The 16,573-nt window shown below is 47.5% G+C and overlaps 1 protein-coding gene across 4 annotated transcripts in view; it reads left to right on the top strand.

Moving 5' to 3' along the window:
- The window catches only part of LOC138642798 (ethanolaminephosphotransferase 1-like), a 127,304-nt gene extending 111,017 nt beyond the window's left edge, over positions 1 to 16,287 (top strand). For all 4 annotated transcript variants that reach the window (XM_069731303.1, XM_069731302.1, XM_069731304.1 and 1 more), the window contains one exon: positions 15,272 to 16,287. In XM_069731303.1, the coding sequence (XP_069587404.1) occupies positions 15,272 to 15,284 (13 nt within the window). In that variant the 3' untranslated portion in view covers positions 15,285 to 16,287. The remainder of the gene's footprint in view (positions 1 to 15,271) is intronic.
- Positions 16,288 to 16,573: the final 286 nt, after the last annotated feature.

Here is a 16,573-nt window from a genome sequence, read left to right as displayed (position 1 = left end):
CCTCTAGATGTTCTGGAGATGTGCCTCTGGTGTCTTGCCTCAAGATGCTGCAGCAGAAGTGACAAACAATCCAACATTTTCTTTATATATGGGGGATGTTTTTCTCACTGTTTGCACTGTCTAGACACTGTCTAGACACTTTTTTGTTTCATTTTATCTAACGACGCATGCGTCGCACAACGCACGCACGACGCACACCCGCGACGCAAGTGCGTTGTCAATAGGTTTCAATGGGAAATTGTAACGCATTGACGACGCAAGTGCGACACAAGTGCGACGCGCGCGTTTTTTGGACGCTACAAAAATGCAACATGGTAGCGTCTCCGACGCCACCCATGTGCGGTGAAACGACGCATGCGTTGTGCGTTTTACCGAAAACGCACGACAACGCAACGCATGCGTCCCCAATGATAAAGATAGGGGCGCATGACGCATGCGTTGTCGTGCGTCGGCGACGCTGCGTCGCATGACGCTAATGTGAACGTAGCCTAAGAGACAGCACTGTACATAACAGCAGAGGAAGCTATATAATAAGGGACGGCACCATATATATCTAGAGAGGATGGTACACAATAAGGGACAGTGTGATACCTATTTAAAAAAAGGAAACTATGTAACTAAGGGCAGTGTTATACATAATAAGTGAGTTCACTGTATACTAAGGGACTGTGTGAGTACACTATATGCTAAGGGACTGTGTTATACATAATAAGAGAGTACATTATATACTAAGGGACTGTGCTATACATAATAAGATTACATCCCTGTATCTGTGTGTAGTGTTGGTGTGCTGCCTACTTTTACAGACGCATTGAGCATGTCCTATTCTGATCCTCAAAATCGGATCAGAAGAGGACATTTTCTGACCCTCATGGATCTCATTCTCAGATCCGTGATTTTCATGTATGTGTGACTAAACCCATAAAACTCTACAAGCCCGTGTGCCATCCGATAAAAAAACCTGGAAGCACACAGATATTTCACACCAATGTGAGAATGTAGAATAAGGGATTTTACAGATGACATTATCACTCCACGTCACACAATGTAGATACAGAATAATATCTACATCCAGACACTTACCGCTGACGTCTCGTCTGATTAGAGACACTTTCTCCTGATTGTTCTCCACCTTGTCAGACCTTCATGTAGACATCTCCCAGCCACGACTTGTCTTGTCACGATGATCTTTGCAGTCCTGAAAATAACAGTCACATACATTGTATACATACATGTGTCTCCCACATGAATACAGATATGTACCCCAACATTAATATACTATTAGCCACGCACCATTAAAAATATAAAGAGATAAGCAGCACTGTGCCCCCATTAACTAAAATCTCTGCCGCCCAATAATATGTTATTCAGTCTGTGATTCTCCACAATTACCTGTAAGGCTCTGTGCACACCCAAAATATGCAAGGTTTTACAATACAGGAAAATTAAAATGAGATCCCTGAAGTCACATGCACATGATGTTAGGAGTCGAGTTTCCTCTGCTGCACAGGGGGAATCTCGATCCGTGTCTGCTGCGGTCTCCCATTCGGTATCGGCCGCAGTGGGCTCTGCTCAGCGGAGACGTCGCTCCCAGCGTCTCGCTGGGGCTGATTCAGTGCATAGGGTCACTACTGCCTTTTCTGGCTATCCTATGGTACCCTGCACTAATCTGCGGCGAGCGAGCCTCTCTGGGACTAAGTCCTTGTTTACTCACACTGAGCATGCCCAGGGCAGGGCCTCCTATTGGAGGTCGAGGGCCACATGTTTGGTCACATGCTCAGGTGCTGCAGTACATTCCACTGGTCCTTCTGGAAGGTCCTGAAAGGGCAAAACCTGCTCAGGTACTGCAGCACTTTCCATTGGTCCTTCTGGAAGGTCCTGAAAGGGCAAAAACTTCAGTAGCAGCTTCCTGTGCTGCAACTATGTAAACTGCGCATGACCGCACGGCCATGCGCTAGTATTGTCTTATGTTATGTGCTTTGCGCCAGTGTGGTCACATGTATGTGTGTTCAGGGACCCGGCTGAAATAAGCCCCTAGAATGCTGGCTCCTCCGGCGAGGAGATTGAGTCTGAGTGTATTCGGGGACCCGGCTGAAATAAGCCCCTAGAATGCTGGCTCCTCCGGCGAGGAGTTTTGTGTGTTTGTGTGACCATTGACTGCTCTCTGTTTGGGCAGTTAGCCTGTGCCTCTGTGGAGTCTAACAGGGCACAGTGCTTTCCTTTCACGGCTACTCAGTGAATTAACTGAGTTAGTCTATACCGCCATATAGCTCCGCCGTTTGCTAGCAGCAGGTACTCCTGCACGGTGGACCCCGGGCTGCGAACGCACCAATATCAATAAACATATCTATTTACTCGGTGCGTTCCGCTAGCCCTAACAGAATACTAGCGCCAGGGTCTGGCTAGTAAATGGCGGACATTCAGCAATCTTTGCGGTATATCCAGCAGCTGGAGGGTAGGTTGGCGGCTCTCGAGAGCTCAACCTCAGCTGTGGATGTTACCGCAGTTGCTGTAAAGGCTGCTAGCGTGGCTGCAGCAACCTTGTCCATTGCCACCCCTGTTCCGACGTTATCTCGCCTCCCGCTGCCAGAAAAATTTTCTGGAAACAGCAAAACTTGTAGGGGATTCGTGAGTCAGTGCTCTATTCACCTCGAGCTCCTGGCTGCACGTTTTCCTACAGAGCGGGCTAAGGTGGGATTTATTGTGTCTCTTTTGTCGGACAGGGTGCTGGAGTGGGCTACGCCGCTGTGGGAGTGTGGTGATCATGTGGTGCAGAGTGCTCCGTTGTTCCTGAGCACTCTGAAAAAGGTCTTTTTAGGACCTCAAGTCACCCATGACACAGCGCTCCAACTACTGGCATTAACTCAGGGTGAGTCCTTGGTCAGCCATTTTTCCGTCCGCTTCCGTACTTTAGCTTCCGAGCTGGAGTGGTCGGATAAAGCCCTTATCCCCATATTTTGGAGGGGCCTGGCTGACTACATTAAGGATGCTCTGGCCACTAGGGAGATTCCTGCCACACTGGAGGAGTTAATAACTTTCTCTACTCGTATTGACCTCCGTTTTAACGAGCGGAGGTTGGAGCGAGCCCAGTGTAGGCAAAGGTTTCGGCTGGCTCCCACCTTCGCCAAACCTTTGGAATCTCCAGTCCAGGCATCCGAGTCACATGAGGCCTTAGAGGTGACACGAGCGGGATCCAAGTCTCAGTCTGCCCGTGCACATAAGGTCCGTCATGTTTGCCAGCAGTCAGGACACCTTGCCTCCAAGGGTCCTCAGCGGTCGGGGAAACGTCAGCTGTTGTGAATTCTGTGGCCAAGCTCCCTCCTGTGGATGAGAGTGGTACTGCGGCTTCTGAGTTTCCTTCCTCAGGTGATGAGGTTAAGTCGTTAGGTGCTGCTCTATTTAACTCCACCTGGTGCTTTGATCCTGGCCTCCAGTCAATGTTCTAGTATTGGTCTTGCTTCCTCCTGGATCGTTCCTGTGGCCTGTCTATCCTGCATAAGCTAAGTTTTGCTTGTGTTATTTTTGTTTGCTATTTTTTCTGTCCAGCTTGCTATTTTGGTTTTTCTTGCTTGCTGGAAGCTCTGAGATGCAGAGGGAGCACCTCCGTACCGTTAGTCGGTGCGGAGGGTCTTTTTGCCCCTATGCGTGGTTGTTTGTAGGTTTTTGTGTTGACCGCAAAGCTATCTTTCCTATCCTCGGTCTATTCAGTAAGTCGGGCCTCACTTTGCTAAATCTATTTCATCTCTGTGTTTGTATTTTCATCTTACTCACAGTCATTATATGTGGGGGGCTGCCTTTTCCTTTGGGGAATTTCTCTGAGGCAAGGTAGGCTTATTTTTCTATCTTCAGGGCTAGTTAGTTTCTCAGGCTGTGCCGAGTTGCATAGGGAGCGTTAGGCGCAATCCACGGCTACCTCTAGTGTGGTGTGTTAGGATTAGGGATTGCGGTCAGCAGAGTTCCCACGTCTCAGAGCTCGTCCTTTGTTTTTGGTATTTGTCAGGTCACTTTGTGTGCTCTGAACATCAATGTCCATTGTGGTTCTGAATTACCTGTTCATAACAGTACTGGAGGCCCAAAGTACTAATGCTTCTCAATAGAGGGAAAAGAGAAGTTCTGAGACCATTTTTTTTTCTTTGCACTGTGTTCTGTCTTTCTTTTCCCCTTTACATCAGGGTGGTTCAGAACACAGGTGTGGACATGGACATTCAAGGTCTGTTTTCTTTGATGGATAATCTCGCTATAAATGTACAGAATATTCAAGATTTAGTGGTTCAGAATCCTATGTTAGAACCTAAAATTCCTATTCCTGAGTTATTTTCTGGAGATAGAGCTAAGTTTTTGAATTTTAAAAATAATTGTAAACTATTTCTGGCTTTGAAACCCCGCTCCTCTGGTGACCCAGTTCAACAAGTTAAGATCATTATTTCTTTATTATGTGGCGACCCTCAAGACTGGGCATTTTCCCTTGCGCCAGGAGATCCTGCATTATGTAATATTGATGCGTTTTTTCTGGCGCTCGGATTGCTGTACGACGAACCAAATTCAGTGGATCAGGCAGAGAAAAATTTGCTGGCTCTGTGTCAGGGTCAGGATAAGATAGAGAATTATTGTCAGAAGTTTAGAAAGTGGTCCGTGCTCACTCAATGGAATGAATGTGCGCTGGCAGCTATTTTCAGAAAGGGTCTCTCTGAAGCCCTTAAGGATATCATGGTGAGATTTCCTATGCCTGCTGGTCTGAATGAGTCTATGTCTTTGGCCATTCAGATCGGTCGACACTTGCGCGAGCGTAAATCTGTGCACCATTGGCGGTATTATCTGAGCATGAACCTGAGCCTATGCAGTGCGATAGGACTTTGACCAGAGCTGAAAGGCAGGAACACAGACGTCAGAATGGGCTGTGTTTCTACTGTGGTGATTCCACTCATGCTATCTCCGATTGTCCTAAGCGCACTAAGCGGTTCGCTAGGTCTGCCACCATTGGTACGGTACAGTCGAAATTTCTTTTGTCCGTTACTTTGATCTGCTCTTTGTCTTCCTATTCTGTCATGGCATTTGTGGATTCAGGCGCTGCCCTGAATTTGATGGACTTGGAGTTTGCTAGGCGCTGTGGGTTTGTCTTGGAGCCCTTGCAGTGTCCTATTCCATTGAGAGGAATTGATGCTACGCCTTTGGCCAAGAATAAGCCTCAGTATTGGACCCAGCTGACCATGTGCATGGCTCCTGCGCACCAGGAGGATATTCGCTTTCTGGTGTTGCATAATCTGCATGATGTGGTCGTGTTGGGGTTGCCATGGCTACAAGTCCATAACCCAGTATTAGATTGGAAATCAATGTCTGTGTCCAGCTGGGGTTGTCAGGGGGTACATGGTGATGTTCCATTTCTGTCTATCTCATCATTCACCCCTTCTGAGGTCCCAGAGTTCTTGTCTGATTACCGGGATGTATTCGATGAGCCCAAGTCCAATGCCCTACCTCCGCATAGGGATTGTGATTGTGCTATCGATTTGATTCCTGGTAGTAAGTTTCCTAAAGGTCGACTGTTTAATTTATCTGTACCTGAGCACGCCGCTATGCGGAGTTACGTGAAGGAGTCTTTGGAGAAGGGTCATATTCGCCCGTCATCGTCGCCATTGGGAGCGGGTTTCTTTTTTGTGGCCAAGAAGGATGGTTCGCTGAGACCTAGTATTGATTACCGCCTTCTAAATAAAATTACTGTCAAATTTCAGTACCCCTTGCTGCTGCTGTCTGATTTGTTTGCTCGGATTAAGGGGGCTAGTTGGTTCACCAAGATAGATCTTCGTGGTGCGTATAATCTTGTGCGTATTAAACGGGGCGATGAATGGAAAACAGCATTTAATACGCCCGAAGGCCATTTTGAGTACCTGGTTATGCCATTCGGACTTTCTAATGCTCCATCAGTGTTTCAGTCCTTTATGCATGACATCTTCCGAGAGTACCTGGATAAATTCCTGATTGTATACTTGGATGATATTTTGGTCTTCTCGGATGATTGGGAGTCTCATGTGAAGCAGGTCAGAATGGTGTTCCAGGTCCTGCGTGCTAATTCTTTGTTTGTGAAGGGGTCAAAGTGTCTCTTTGGTGTTCAGAAGATTTCATTTTTGGGGTTCATTTTTTCTCCTTCTACTATCGAGATGGACCCTGTTAAAGTTCAGGCTATTTATGATTGGACTCAGCCAACATCTCTGAAGAGTCTGCAGAAGTTCCTGGGCTTTGCTAATTTTTATCGTCGCTTCATCGCTAATTTTTCTAGCATTGCTAAACCGTTGACTGATTTAACCAAGAAGGGTGCCGATGTGGTCAATTGGTCTTCTGCTGCTGTGGAAGCTTTTCAGGAGTTGAAGCGTCGTTTTTCTTCTGCCCCTGTGTTGTGCCAACCAGATGTTTCGCTTCCGTTCCAGGTCGAGGTTGATGCTTCCGAAATTGGAGCAGGGGCTGTTTTGTCGCAGAGAAGTTCTGATTGCTCGGTGATGAAACCATGCGCCTTCTTTTCCAGGAAATTTTCGCCTGCTGAGCGAAATTATGATGTTGGCAATCGAGAGTTGCTGGCCATGAAGTGGGCATTCGAGGAGTGGCGTCATTGGCTTGAAGGAGCTAAGCATCGCGTGGTGGTCTTGACTGATCACAAAAACTTGACTTATCTCGAGTCTGCCAAACGGTTGAATCCTAGACAGGCTCGTTGGTCGCTGTTTTCTCCCATTTTGACTTTGTGGTTTCGTACCTTTTGGGCTCTAAAAATGTGAAGGCGGATGCCCTGTCTAGGAGTTTTGTGCCCGATTCTCCGGGTTTGCCTGAGCCGGCGGGTATTCTCAAAGAGGGGGTAATTTTGTCTGCCATCTCCCATGATTTGCGGCGGGTGCTGCAAAAATTTCAGGCTAATAAACCTGACCGTTGCCCAGCAGAGAAACTGTTTGTCCCTGATAGGTGGACGAATAAAGTTATCTCTGAGGTTCATTGTTCGGTGTTGGCTGGTCATCCTGGAATCTTTGGTACCAGAGATTTGGTGGCTTGATCCTTTTGGTGGCCGTCTCTGTCGCGGGATGTGCGTTCTTTTGTGCAGTCCTGTGGGATTTGTGCTCGGGCTAAGCCCTGCTGTTCTCGTGCCAGTGGGTTGCTTTTGCCCTTGCCGGTCCCGAAGAGGCCTTGGACACATATCTCTATGGATTTTATTTCGGATCTCCCCGTCTCTCAAAGAATGTCTGTCATTTGGGTGGTTTGTGATCGCTTCTCTAAGATGGTCAATTTGGTGCCCTTGTCTAAATTACCTTCCTCCTCTGATTTGGTGCCGTTGTTTTTCCAGCATGTGGTTCGTTTACATGGCATTCCAGAGAACATCGTTTCTGACAGAGGTTCCCAGTTTGTTTCGAGGTTTTGGCGAGCCTTTTGTGCTAGGATGGGCATTGATTTGTCTTTTTCCTCGGCTTTCCATCCTCAGACAAATGGCCAGACTGAACGAACCAATCAGACCTTGGAAGCATATCTGAGATGTTTTGTTTCTGCTGATCAGGATGATTGGGTGTCCTTTTTGCCTTTGGCTGAGTTCGCCCTTAATAATCGGGCCAGCTCGGCTACTTTGGTTTCGCCGTTTTTCTGCAATTCTGGGTTCCACCCTCGTTTCTCTTCAGGGCAGGTTGAGTCTTCGGACTGTCCTGGTGTGGATACTGTGGTGGATAGGTTGCAGCAGATTTGGACTCATGTAGTGGACAATCTGACTTTGTCCCAGGAGAAGGCTCAACGTTTCGCTAACCGCAGGCGCTGTGTGGGTCCCCGACTTCGTGTTGGGGATTTGGTTTGGTTGTCATCTCGTTATATTCCTATGAAGGTTTCCTCTCCTAAATTTAAGCCTCGTTCCATTGGTCCATATAGGATTTCTGAGGTTCTTAATCCTGTGTCTTTTCGTTTGACTCTTCCAGCTTCTTTTTCCATCCATAACGTGTTCCATAGGTCATTGTTGCGGAGATACGTGGCACCTGTGGTTCCATCTATTGATCCTCCTGCTCCGGTTTTGGTTGAAGGGGAATTGGAGTATATAGTGGAGAAGATTTTGGATTCTCGTGTTTCGAGACGGAAACTCCAGTATCTGGTTAAGTGGAAAGGTTATGGTCAGGAAGATAATTCCTGGGTCTTTGCCTCTGATGTCCATGCTGCCGATCTGGTTCGTGCCTTTCATGTGACTCATCCTGGTCGGCTTGGGGGCTCTGATGAGGGTTCGGTGACCCCTCCTCAAGGGGGGGGTACTGTTGTGAATTCTGTGGCCAAGCTCCCTCCTGTGGATGAGAGTGGTACTGCGGCTTCTGAGTTTCCTTCCTCAGGTGATGAGGTTAAGTCGTTAGGTGCTGCTCTATTTAACTCCACCTGGTGCTTTGATCCTGGCCTCCAGTCAATGTTCTAGTATTGGTCTTGCTTCCTCCTGGATCGTTCCTGTGGCCTGTCTATCCTGCATAAGCTAAGTTTTGCTTGTGTTATTTTTGTTTGCTATTTTTTCTGTCCAGCTTGCTATTTTGGTTTTTCTTGCTTGCTGGAAGCTCTGAGACGCAGAGGGAGCACCTCCGTACCGTTAGTCGGTGCGGAGGGTCTTTTTGCCCCTATGCGTGGTTGTTTGTAGGTTTTTGTGTTGACCGCAAAGCTATCTTTCCTATCCTCGGTCTATTCAGTAAGTCGGGCCTCACTTTGCTAAATCTATTTAATCTCTGTGTTTGTATTTTCATCTTACTCACAGTCATTATATGTGGGGGGCTGCCTTTTCCTTTGGGGAATTTCTCTGAGGCAAGGTAGGCTTATTTTTCTATCTTCAGGGCTAGTTAGTTTCTCAGGCTGTGCCGAGTTGCATAGGGAGCGTTAGGCACAATCCACGGCTACCTCTAGTGTGGTGTGTTAGGATTAGGGATTGCGGTCAGCAGAGTTCCCACATCTCAGAGCTCGTCCTTTGTTTTTGGTATTTGTCAGGTCACTTTGTGTGCTCTGAACATCAATTTCCATTGTGGTTCTGAATTACCTGTTCATAACAGTCAGCGTCTAGTGGCAGTTGGAGGAGGTACACTAGACACGGCGACGTTTGCCTCAAAGTTGTCCTTCAAGGGGACAATTACCATAGGCCCATCCACTCTTATGGTCGAGCTATGCGTGGATTCTGGGGCAGAGGGTAACTTTATGTCTTCCGCTTTTGCCCAGCGTCACGCAATACCCTTGGTGATGCTCGCCAAGCCGGTAACCGTTCGAGTGGTAAATGGGTCAACACTACCTTCACAGATTACCCACCAAACCATTCCTTTCACGCTATCTGTGTCTCCATCACATCAGGAGATAATCTCCCTATTAGTCATTCCTGAGGGAATTGATGAGGTCCTGTTGGGGATACCATGGCTTCGCTACCATTCTCCTCATATTGAGTGGTCCTCTGGGAGAATTTTAAGATGGAGTAAATCTTGCGAGGGTAGATGTCTGAGGGAGTGCGTTCAGGTTGCTACTACACAGGTACCCGCAGATCTTTCCTCTCTCCCCAAGCACTATTGGCCCTATGCAGACGTGTTCTCCAAAAGAGCTGCGGAGACCCTTCCGCCTCACCGCCCCTATGACTGTCCTATTGACCTCTTGCCTGGTGCTGAGCCTCCCTGGGGTCGAGTCTATCCGTTATCTCTCCCAGAGACGGAGGCAATGTCCCAGTACATCCAGGAGAATCTGGCAAGAGGATTCATTAGGAAGTCAGTGTCACCGGCAGGGGCAGGTTTCTTCTTCGTACAGAAGAAGACTGGAGACTTACGTCCATGCATAGACTACAGGGGTCTTAACGCCATCACCGTTAAGAACAAGTACCCACTACCCCTGATATCTGAGCTGTTTGATAGGCTACGGGGAGCGAGGGTATTTACAAAGTTAGATCTGCGGGGTGCTTACAACCTGATTCGCATCCGTGAGGGGGATGAATGGAAGACGGCTTTTAACACCAGGGATGGGCACTATGAATATCTGGTGATGCCCTTCGGGCTCTGTAATGCCCCAGCCGTTTTCCAAGACTTTGTGAACGACATCTTCCGGGATATGCTCACCACCTCTGTCGTAGTCTATCTGGATAATATTCTCATCTTCTCTCCAGATATTGACTCCCATCGGAGAGATGTTCGCAAAGTCTTCGACCTCTTACGGGCAAACTCCCTCTACGCCAAGTTGGAGAAGTGTGTGTTTGAGCAGGAGTCCTTGCCTTTCCTTGGTTATATCATCTCTGCCCAGGGTTTGGCTATGGATCCTGCCAAGCTACAGGCTGTAATGGACTGGCAGGAACCCCATTCTCTTAAAGCGGTGCAGCGCTTTATGGGGTTCATTAATTACTATCGCCAGTTCATTCCACACTTCTCAACTTTGGTAGCTCCCTTGGTTGCCCTCACCAAGAAGGGAGCAAATCCCAAGTTGTGGTCAGAGGAGGTCTCCAAAGCCTTTCTCTCGATCAAGTCACACTTCGCTAGCGCTCCCATCCTACATCGCCCCGATGTTGATAAGCCATTTATCTGGGAGGTGGATGCCTCATCCATTGGTGTTGGAGCAGTCCTTTCTCCAAGACCTTCCCACCAGCGGAGAGGAATTATTCCATCGGGGACAGGGAGTTGCTGGCCATGAAGTTGGCTTTTTCGGAGTGGAGACATCTCTTGGAGGGAGCTCGCTTTCCCTTCCAAGTCTTCACTGACCACAAGAACTTGGTGTATCTGCAAACGGCCCAGCGGCTGAATTCTCGCCAGGCTAGATGGTCCCTGTTCTTCTCCCGGTTCCATTTTACTCTCCATTTCCTCTCCGGGGAGAAGATCGTTCGTGCTGACGCTCTCTCCCGCTCCGTGGTGTCATCGGAGGAGGAGCCTCGGCTTATTGTCCCTTCTGAGAGCCTGAGAACTGTAGCTCCGGTTTCGCTAGAGTCTGTGCCCCCGGGCAAGACTTTCATACCAGCTAACTTGCGACCGGAGGTTCTCTCTTGGGCTCACTCCTCCAGAGTGGGTGGGCATTTTGGGACCAAGAGGACATCTGAGCTTCTGGCGAGAACATACTGGTGGCCGCATATGGCCCGAGATGTCAAGGACTATATTCAGGCGTGCGTTTCTTGCGCCCAGAATCGGTCTCCTCGGCAACGGCCTGCTGGGTTGCTTTACCCTCTACCGGTGGCAGACAGGCCCTGGGAGATGGTCGGGATGGACTTTGTGGTGGGTCTACCCAAGTCGCGTGGCTGCTCCATTATTTGGGTTGTCACCGACCATTTCTCCAAGATGGTGCATTTGGTGCCGCTTCCTCGGTTACCCTCAGCACGGGCCTTGGCGGTGTTGTTCATTAAACACGTTTTCCGTTTGCATGGTATGCCTGATAAGATTGTCAGCGATCGGGGTCCCCAGTTCGCATCTCGGTTTTGGAGAGAGCTCTGCCGTTTACTCAGCATAGAGTTAAACCTCTCCGCTGCATACCATCCCGAGACGAATGGGTTGGTGGAGAGAACCAACCAGACTCTGGTGACATATTTGCGTCATTTCGTCTCTGCTAGGCAGGATGACTGGGCATCTTTGCTACCTTGGGCGGAATTTGCCCAAGCCGATTCCACTGGTCAAACTCCTTTTCTCCTTAATTACGGCCAGCATCCGCGTGTCCCTGTGCCCATGCCCGTGTCATCCACCGATTCTAGGGTGGCAGACTGGGCGGTGGAGGCACGTGACATCTGGGACCGCACACAGGATGCCATCCGGGCCTCCAAGGAGAGAATGAGGGTTTCGGCTGATACACACCGGCGCCCCGCTCCGGTCTTTGCTCCTGGCGACTTAGTGTGGCTCTCCGCCCGTAACATCAGGCTGCGAGTTGAGTCCACTAAGTTTGCTCCTCGCTACATTGGCCCGTTTAAGGTTCTGGAACAGGTCAACCCTGTGGTCTACCGTTTGGCTATTCCTCCACGCCTTGGTATCACCGATACTTTCCACGTTTCCCTCTTAAAGCCCGTTCATTTGTCCCGGTTTTCCGAGTCATCTGCTGGGACATCGGGTTCATCCACGGATGAGTTTGAGGTGAATGCTATTGTGGGGTGCAAGGTGGTACGTGGCAAGAAATTTTATCTGGTGGACTGGAAGGGTCACGGCCCAGAGGATAGAACCTGGGAGCCTGTGGAGCACATTCGGGCTCCGCTGCTTATCGCAGCTTTTGAGCGTAGTGAGGCTCAAGGAGGGGGGGGCCTGGCAGGGGGGGGAATGTTAGGAGTCGAGTTTCCTCTGCTGCACAGGGGGAATCTCGATCCGTGTCTGCTGCGGTCTCCCATTCGGTATCGGCCGCAGTGGGCTCTGCTCAGCGGAGACGTCGCTCCCAGCGTCTCGCTGGGGCTGATTCGGTGCATAGGGTCACTACTGCCTTTTCTGGATTTCCTATGGTACCCTGCACTAATCTGCGGCGAGTGAGCCTCTCTGGGACTAAGTCCTTGTTTACTCACACTGAGCATGCCCAGGGCAGGGCCTCCCATTGGAGGTCGAGGGCCACATGTTCGGTCACATGCTCAGGTGCTGCAGTACATTCCATTGGTCCTTCTGGAAGGTCCTGAAAGGGCAAAACATGCTCAGGTACTGCAGCACTTTCCATTGGTCCTTCTGGAAGGTCCTGAAAGGGCAAAAACTTCAGTAGCAGCTACCTGTGCTGCAACTATATAAACTGCGCATGACCGCACGGCCATGCGCTAGTATTGTCTTATGTTATGTGCTTTGCGCCAGTGTGGTCACATGTATGTGTGTTCAGGGACCCGGCTGAAATAAGCCCCTAGAATGCTGGCTCCTCCGGTGAGGAGATTGAGTCTGAGTGTATTCAGGGACCCGGTTGAAATAAGCCCCTAGAATGCTGGCTCCTCCGGCGAGGAGTTTTGTGTGTTTGTGTGACCACTGACTGCTCTCTGTTTGGGCAGTTAGCCTGTGCCTCTGTGGAGTCTAACAGGGCACAGTGCTTTCCTTTCACGGCTACTCAGTGAATTAACTGAGTTAGTCTATACCGCCATGTAGCTCCGCCATTTGCTAGCAGCAGGTACTCCTGCACGGTGGACCCCGGGCTGCGAACGCACCAATATCAATAAACATCTCTATTTACTCGGTGCGTTCCGCTAGCCCTAACACACGATGCTTATTTTTTCCTTGCAGATTTGCAGCAGATTAAAATCTGCATAATCTCAATTCTTGCAGCATATTTCTCCTGTACTAATGGGGAAAAATACGCAACAAAAGAATGGCAAAATGTGGAAAAAAATGTATTTTACGCAACTTTCTCTCTACCAACACATTAGGATATGCAGCAGAATTTTCTCCTGCAAATCCTGAATGTGTGCCCATAGCCTTAGTCGCTGTCCTGTGTCCCAATCATTGATTATAAGTCCTTGATAACATCATAATGAATTTGGGGGTGGGAGAAGATGCCATCAGGTACTGAGCGTCATCTGCCACCTCCCAATTCATTACAAGTCCCTGACAGTGTCTTCCCCTCCCTTTCAGTTAATTATAAAGTGTCCTATGCACTTTCTCGTCTCCTCTCCCACTCCACAATAAATTTTAAGTTCCCAATAGCATTACAATGAATTTGAAGATGGGGAGGACGCTATAGGAGCTTAGCACCCAACTCCACCACCCAATTCATTTTACATCCATATCTAATGTGCTCTTCCCTCTCCTCCTGTTCATAAGTCTATTATAAGTCCAACTTCCTCCCATCCCAATCCCCCACACCCTTCATTGTCCTCCTCCCCCCGCATCCCATCATTGCCCTCTCCATCACCTCCATCATTGACCTCTCCATCATTGCCTTCTTCACCCCCCATCATTACCCTCTCTACCTGTCCATAATTGCCCTCTACCACCTCCATCATTGCCCTCCCCATCACCTCCATAATTGCTCTCTCAACCACTTCCATCACTACCCTGTCTACCACCTTCATCAATGCCTTCTCCCCCACTACCTCCATCATTGTCCTTTCCACCACCTCCATCATTGCTTCCTTCCCCACAACCCCATCATTGTCCTTTCCACCACCATCATTGCCTCCTCTCCATCACCCCCATCATTGCCCTCTATACACACCCACACACCAGTCACCTCTTTGCACATTCCCCACAGCCACACGCACACAGACAGACACACAGCCCTACTCACCTCTCCGCACATTCCATCAGCCGCATCTTCGTTGCCAGCAGGTTTCTCTTTTGCACAGACACGCGCTGAATATTGACGTCATCCAGCTGCGCTGCTGTATCAGACAGGAAGCGCAGGCAGGACCGATCCATGCAGCTTCGATCCACTCCGCTGCCATTTTGTAGGTAGCGGAGCTGCAGGGATCGCTCCTTGCCCATCTCACAAGAGGGCAATCTGGCCAGGGGCCCCTTGGGCCAGATTGCCCTCAGTGTCAATCACCTTGCAGGGGCCCCCTTCCACATCCGGGCCCCGTGCAGCCGCACCAACTGCACATGCGGTGTGTCAGCCCCTGCCTTCATGATTTTTAATGACAGCACAAAGTCTTCTAGGCCTGTAATGAACAAACTGGCAACATATTGCATCATCTGTCTTTTTCCATTCTTCATTAATAGCCTCTTTTAGAGCCTGGATCCTGGATGGAGAGTGATGACAACTTGCCTCTTCAGAATTCCCAATAGGTGTTCAATTAGTTTCAGATCAAGAGACATACTGTACTTAGCCACTGAATCACTTTCCCCTGTTCTTCTTCTGAAATGCACTACATTTGTGTTTAGGATCATTGTCATGTTAGAAAAGTGCATGTCTACCAAGGGCATGGAGTGATGGTAGCATCTTCTCTTTCAATATAAAACAGTACATCTGTTAGTTCATTATACCATCAATGAAATGTAGTTCCTCGACACCAGCAACACTCATGAAGCCCCACATAAAGACACAGCCACCACCATGTTTCACTGTAGGCACCATGCATTTAAAAAAATGAAGAAGCAGCAGTTTCTGTTTGTTCCCCATTTGTTGGCTGTCCATAATGTATGTTTAGTGTATGCATTAAAATAACAATCACTGCCTTCTACCATTTCAAGCACTGGCCTACTGTACTTTAAATCAGTAATCACACAGTGAAAACGACTGATTTATCTAATCTCCTAGGAGGATTAACCAAATATATTTGTGCTTATATTGTTCCTGCTCTCAATTATTGCATTACCTTGCTTATGTTCATTGTTGGAACTTCTGTAGCTCTGATAACACATTCCTTAACATTATTATGGATGTTCATTGTTTTAATCTCTTTTAGGGAAATCATCTGATAAAAGATTTCACCATTTAAAAGTCTTCCTTGAAGAAACTGTATAAAGCCATAAAATCAAAAGTCTCTAAAACTTTGTATTGTTTAAGCAAACAAGTGTCTGCCACTTTCAGACTGCAGCACAATGAGCAGAGCTCGTATACTGGTGAATGAGTGGAACCAGGGTTTACTGTACCTACAATACTGTGCAAAAGTTTTAGGCAGGTGTGGGAAAAAAGTGCTGCAAAGTAAGGTGTTTTGTTTTGTTTTTTTTAAATAAAAATACTATTTCCAGTACATAATATTTATCAATTAGCAAAATGGATGAAAAAAGAGAACTCTAAATCAAGTTAATATTTGGTGTGACCACATTCTGCCTTCAATATTGCATCAGTTCTTCTAGGTACACTCGTACACAGTTTTGAAGGAACTCGACAGGGGTGTTGTCCAAAATATCTTGGAGAACTAACCAGAGATCTTCTGTGGATGTAGGCTTGTGCACATCCTTCTGTCTCTTTGTTGTAATGTTAGATATTGTACCTAAAAGAATTGATGCAATTTTGAGGGCAAAGTGTCATCAAACCAAATATGGATTTTATTTAGATTTCTTTGTTAACTCATCACTCATATTTTTTTTCCAATTATCAAAATACAATGATAGAGGGGTTGTTCAGGTTTATCATGTAAAAGTCTACAATCACTCTGTGACTGCAGAATTGTGAATACTCACATTACTCACAGGGTGCGCTGTCGTGATTCTCAGGTGTCGGTGCTACTGTATAAGTGAACACGTGAGCAGACTTTTGTGAAGAACCAGGTAAAACCCTTTTATCATTTCTTTTTAAATGTGTTCTTACTTTGCAGCATTTTCTCACACGTGCCTAAAACGTTTGCACAATATTGTTTATAACTGGGTTATGGTTTACATCATTTTATACAATCTTGAATGCTATTATCAATGTATTTCATTATTTTTTTTTATTTTTTTGTATTTGTTTCTTTAAAAATAAAAACAAATGTACAAATCCACAGAGTTTATTAACTTCAGTTATGCTGCTTTGGATGCAGGGTTATACATGTAGTTTTGGTAAAGTTTATATTTTATTTATTTTTAGCTACAGCAGGTTAGACTTTTAATCTTCTTCCATCGGGAAACATTAAGGACTTTTAATTATTGTGATGGCTGCACATTGGCCCTTTAGACATATATCTTAGAGTTTCACAGATCCATAATGCTGAACATCATATATCTTTACTTGCATTACACCTGTCTAAGCACACTTATATACACACACATACACCACATATACT

The sequence above is a fragment of the Ranitomeya imitator genome, chromosome 6, assembly GCF_032444005.1.
Source record: "Ranitomeya imitator isolate aRanImi1 chromosome 6, aRanImi1.pri, whole genome shotgun sequence".
Classification (NCBI taxonomy): Eukaryota; Metazoa; Chordata; class Amphibia; order Anura; family Dendrobatidae; genus Ranitomeya; species Ranitomeya imitator.
The sequence above is the reverse complement of the archived record's forward strand: the minus strand, read 5'-3'. Positions and strand labels throughout refer to the sequence as shown.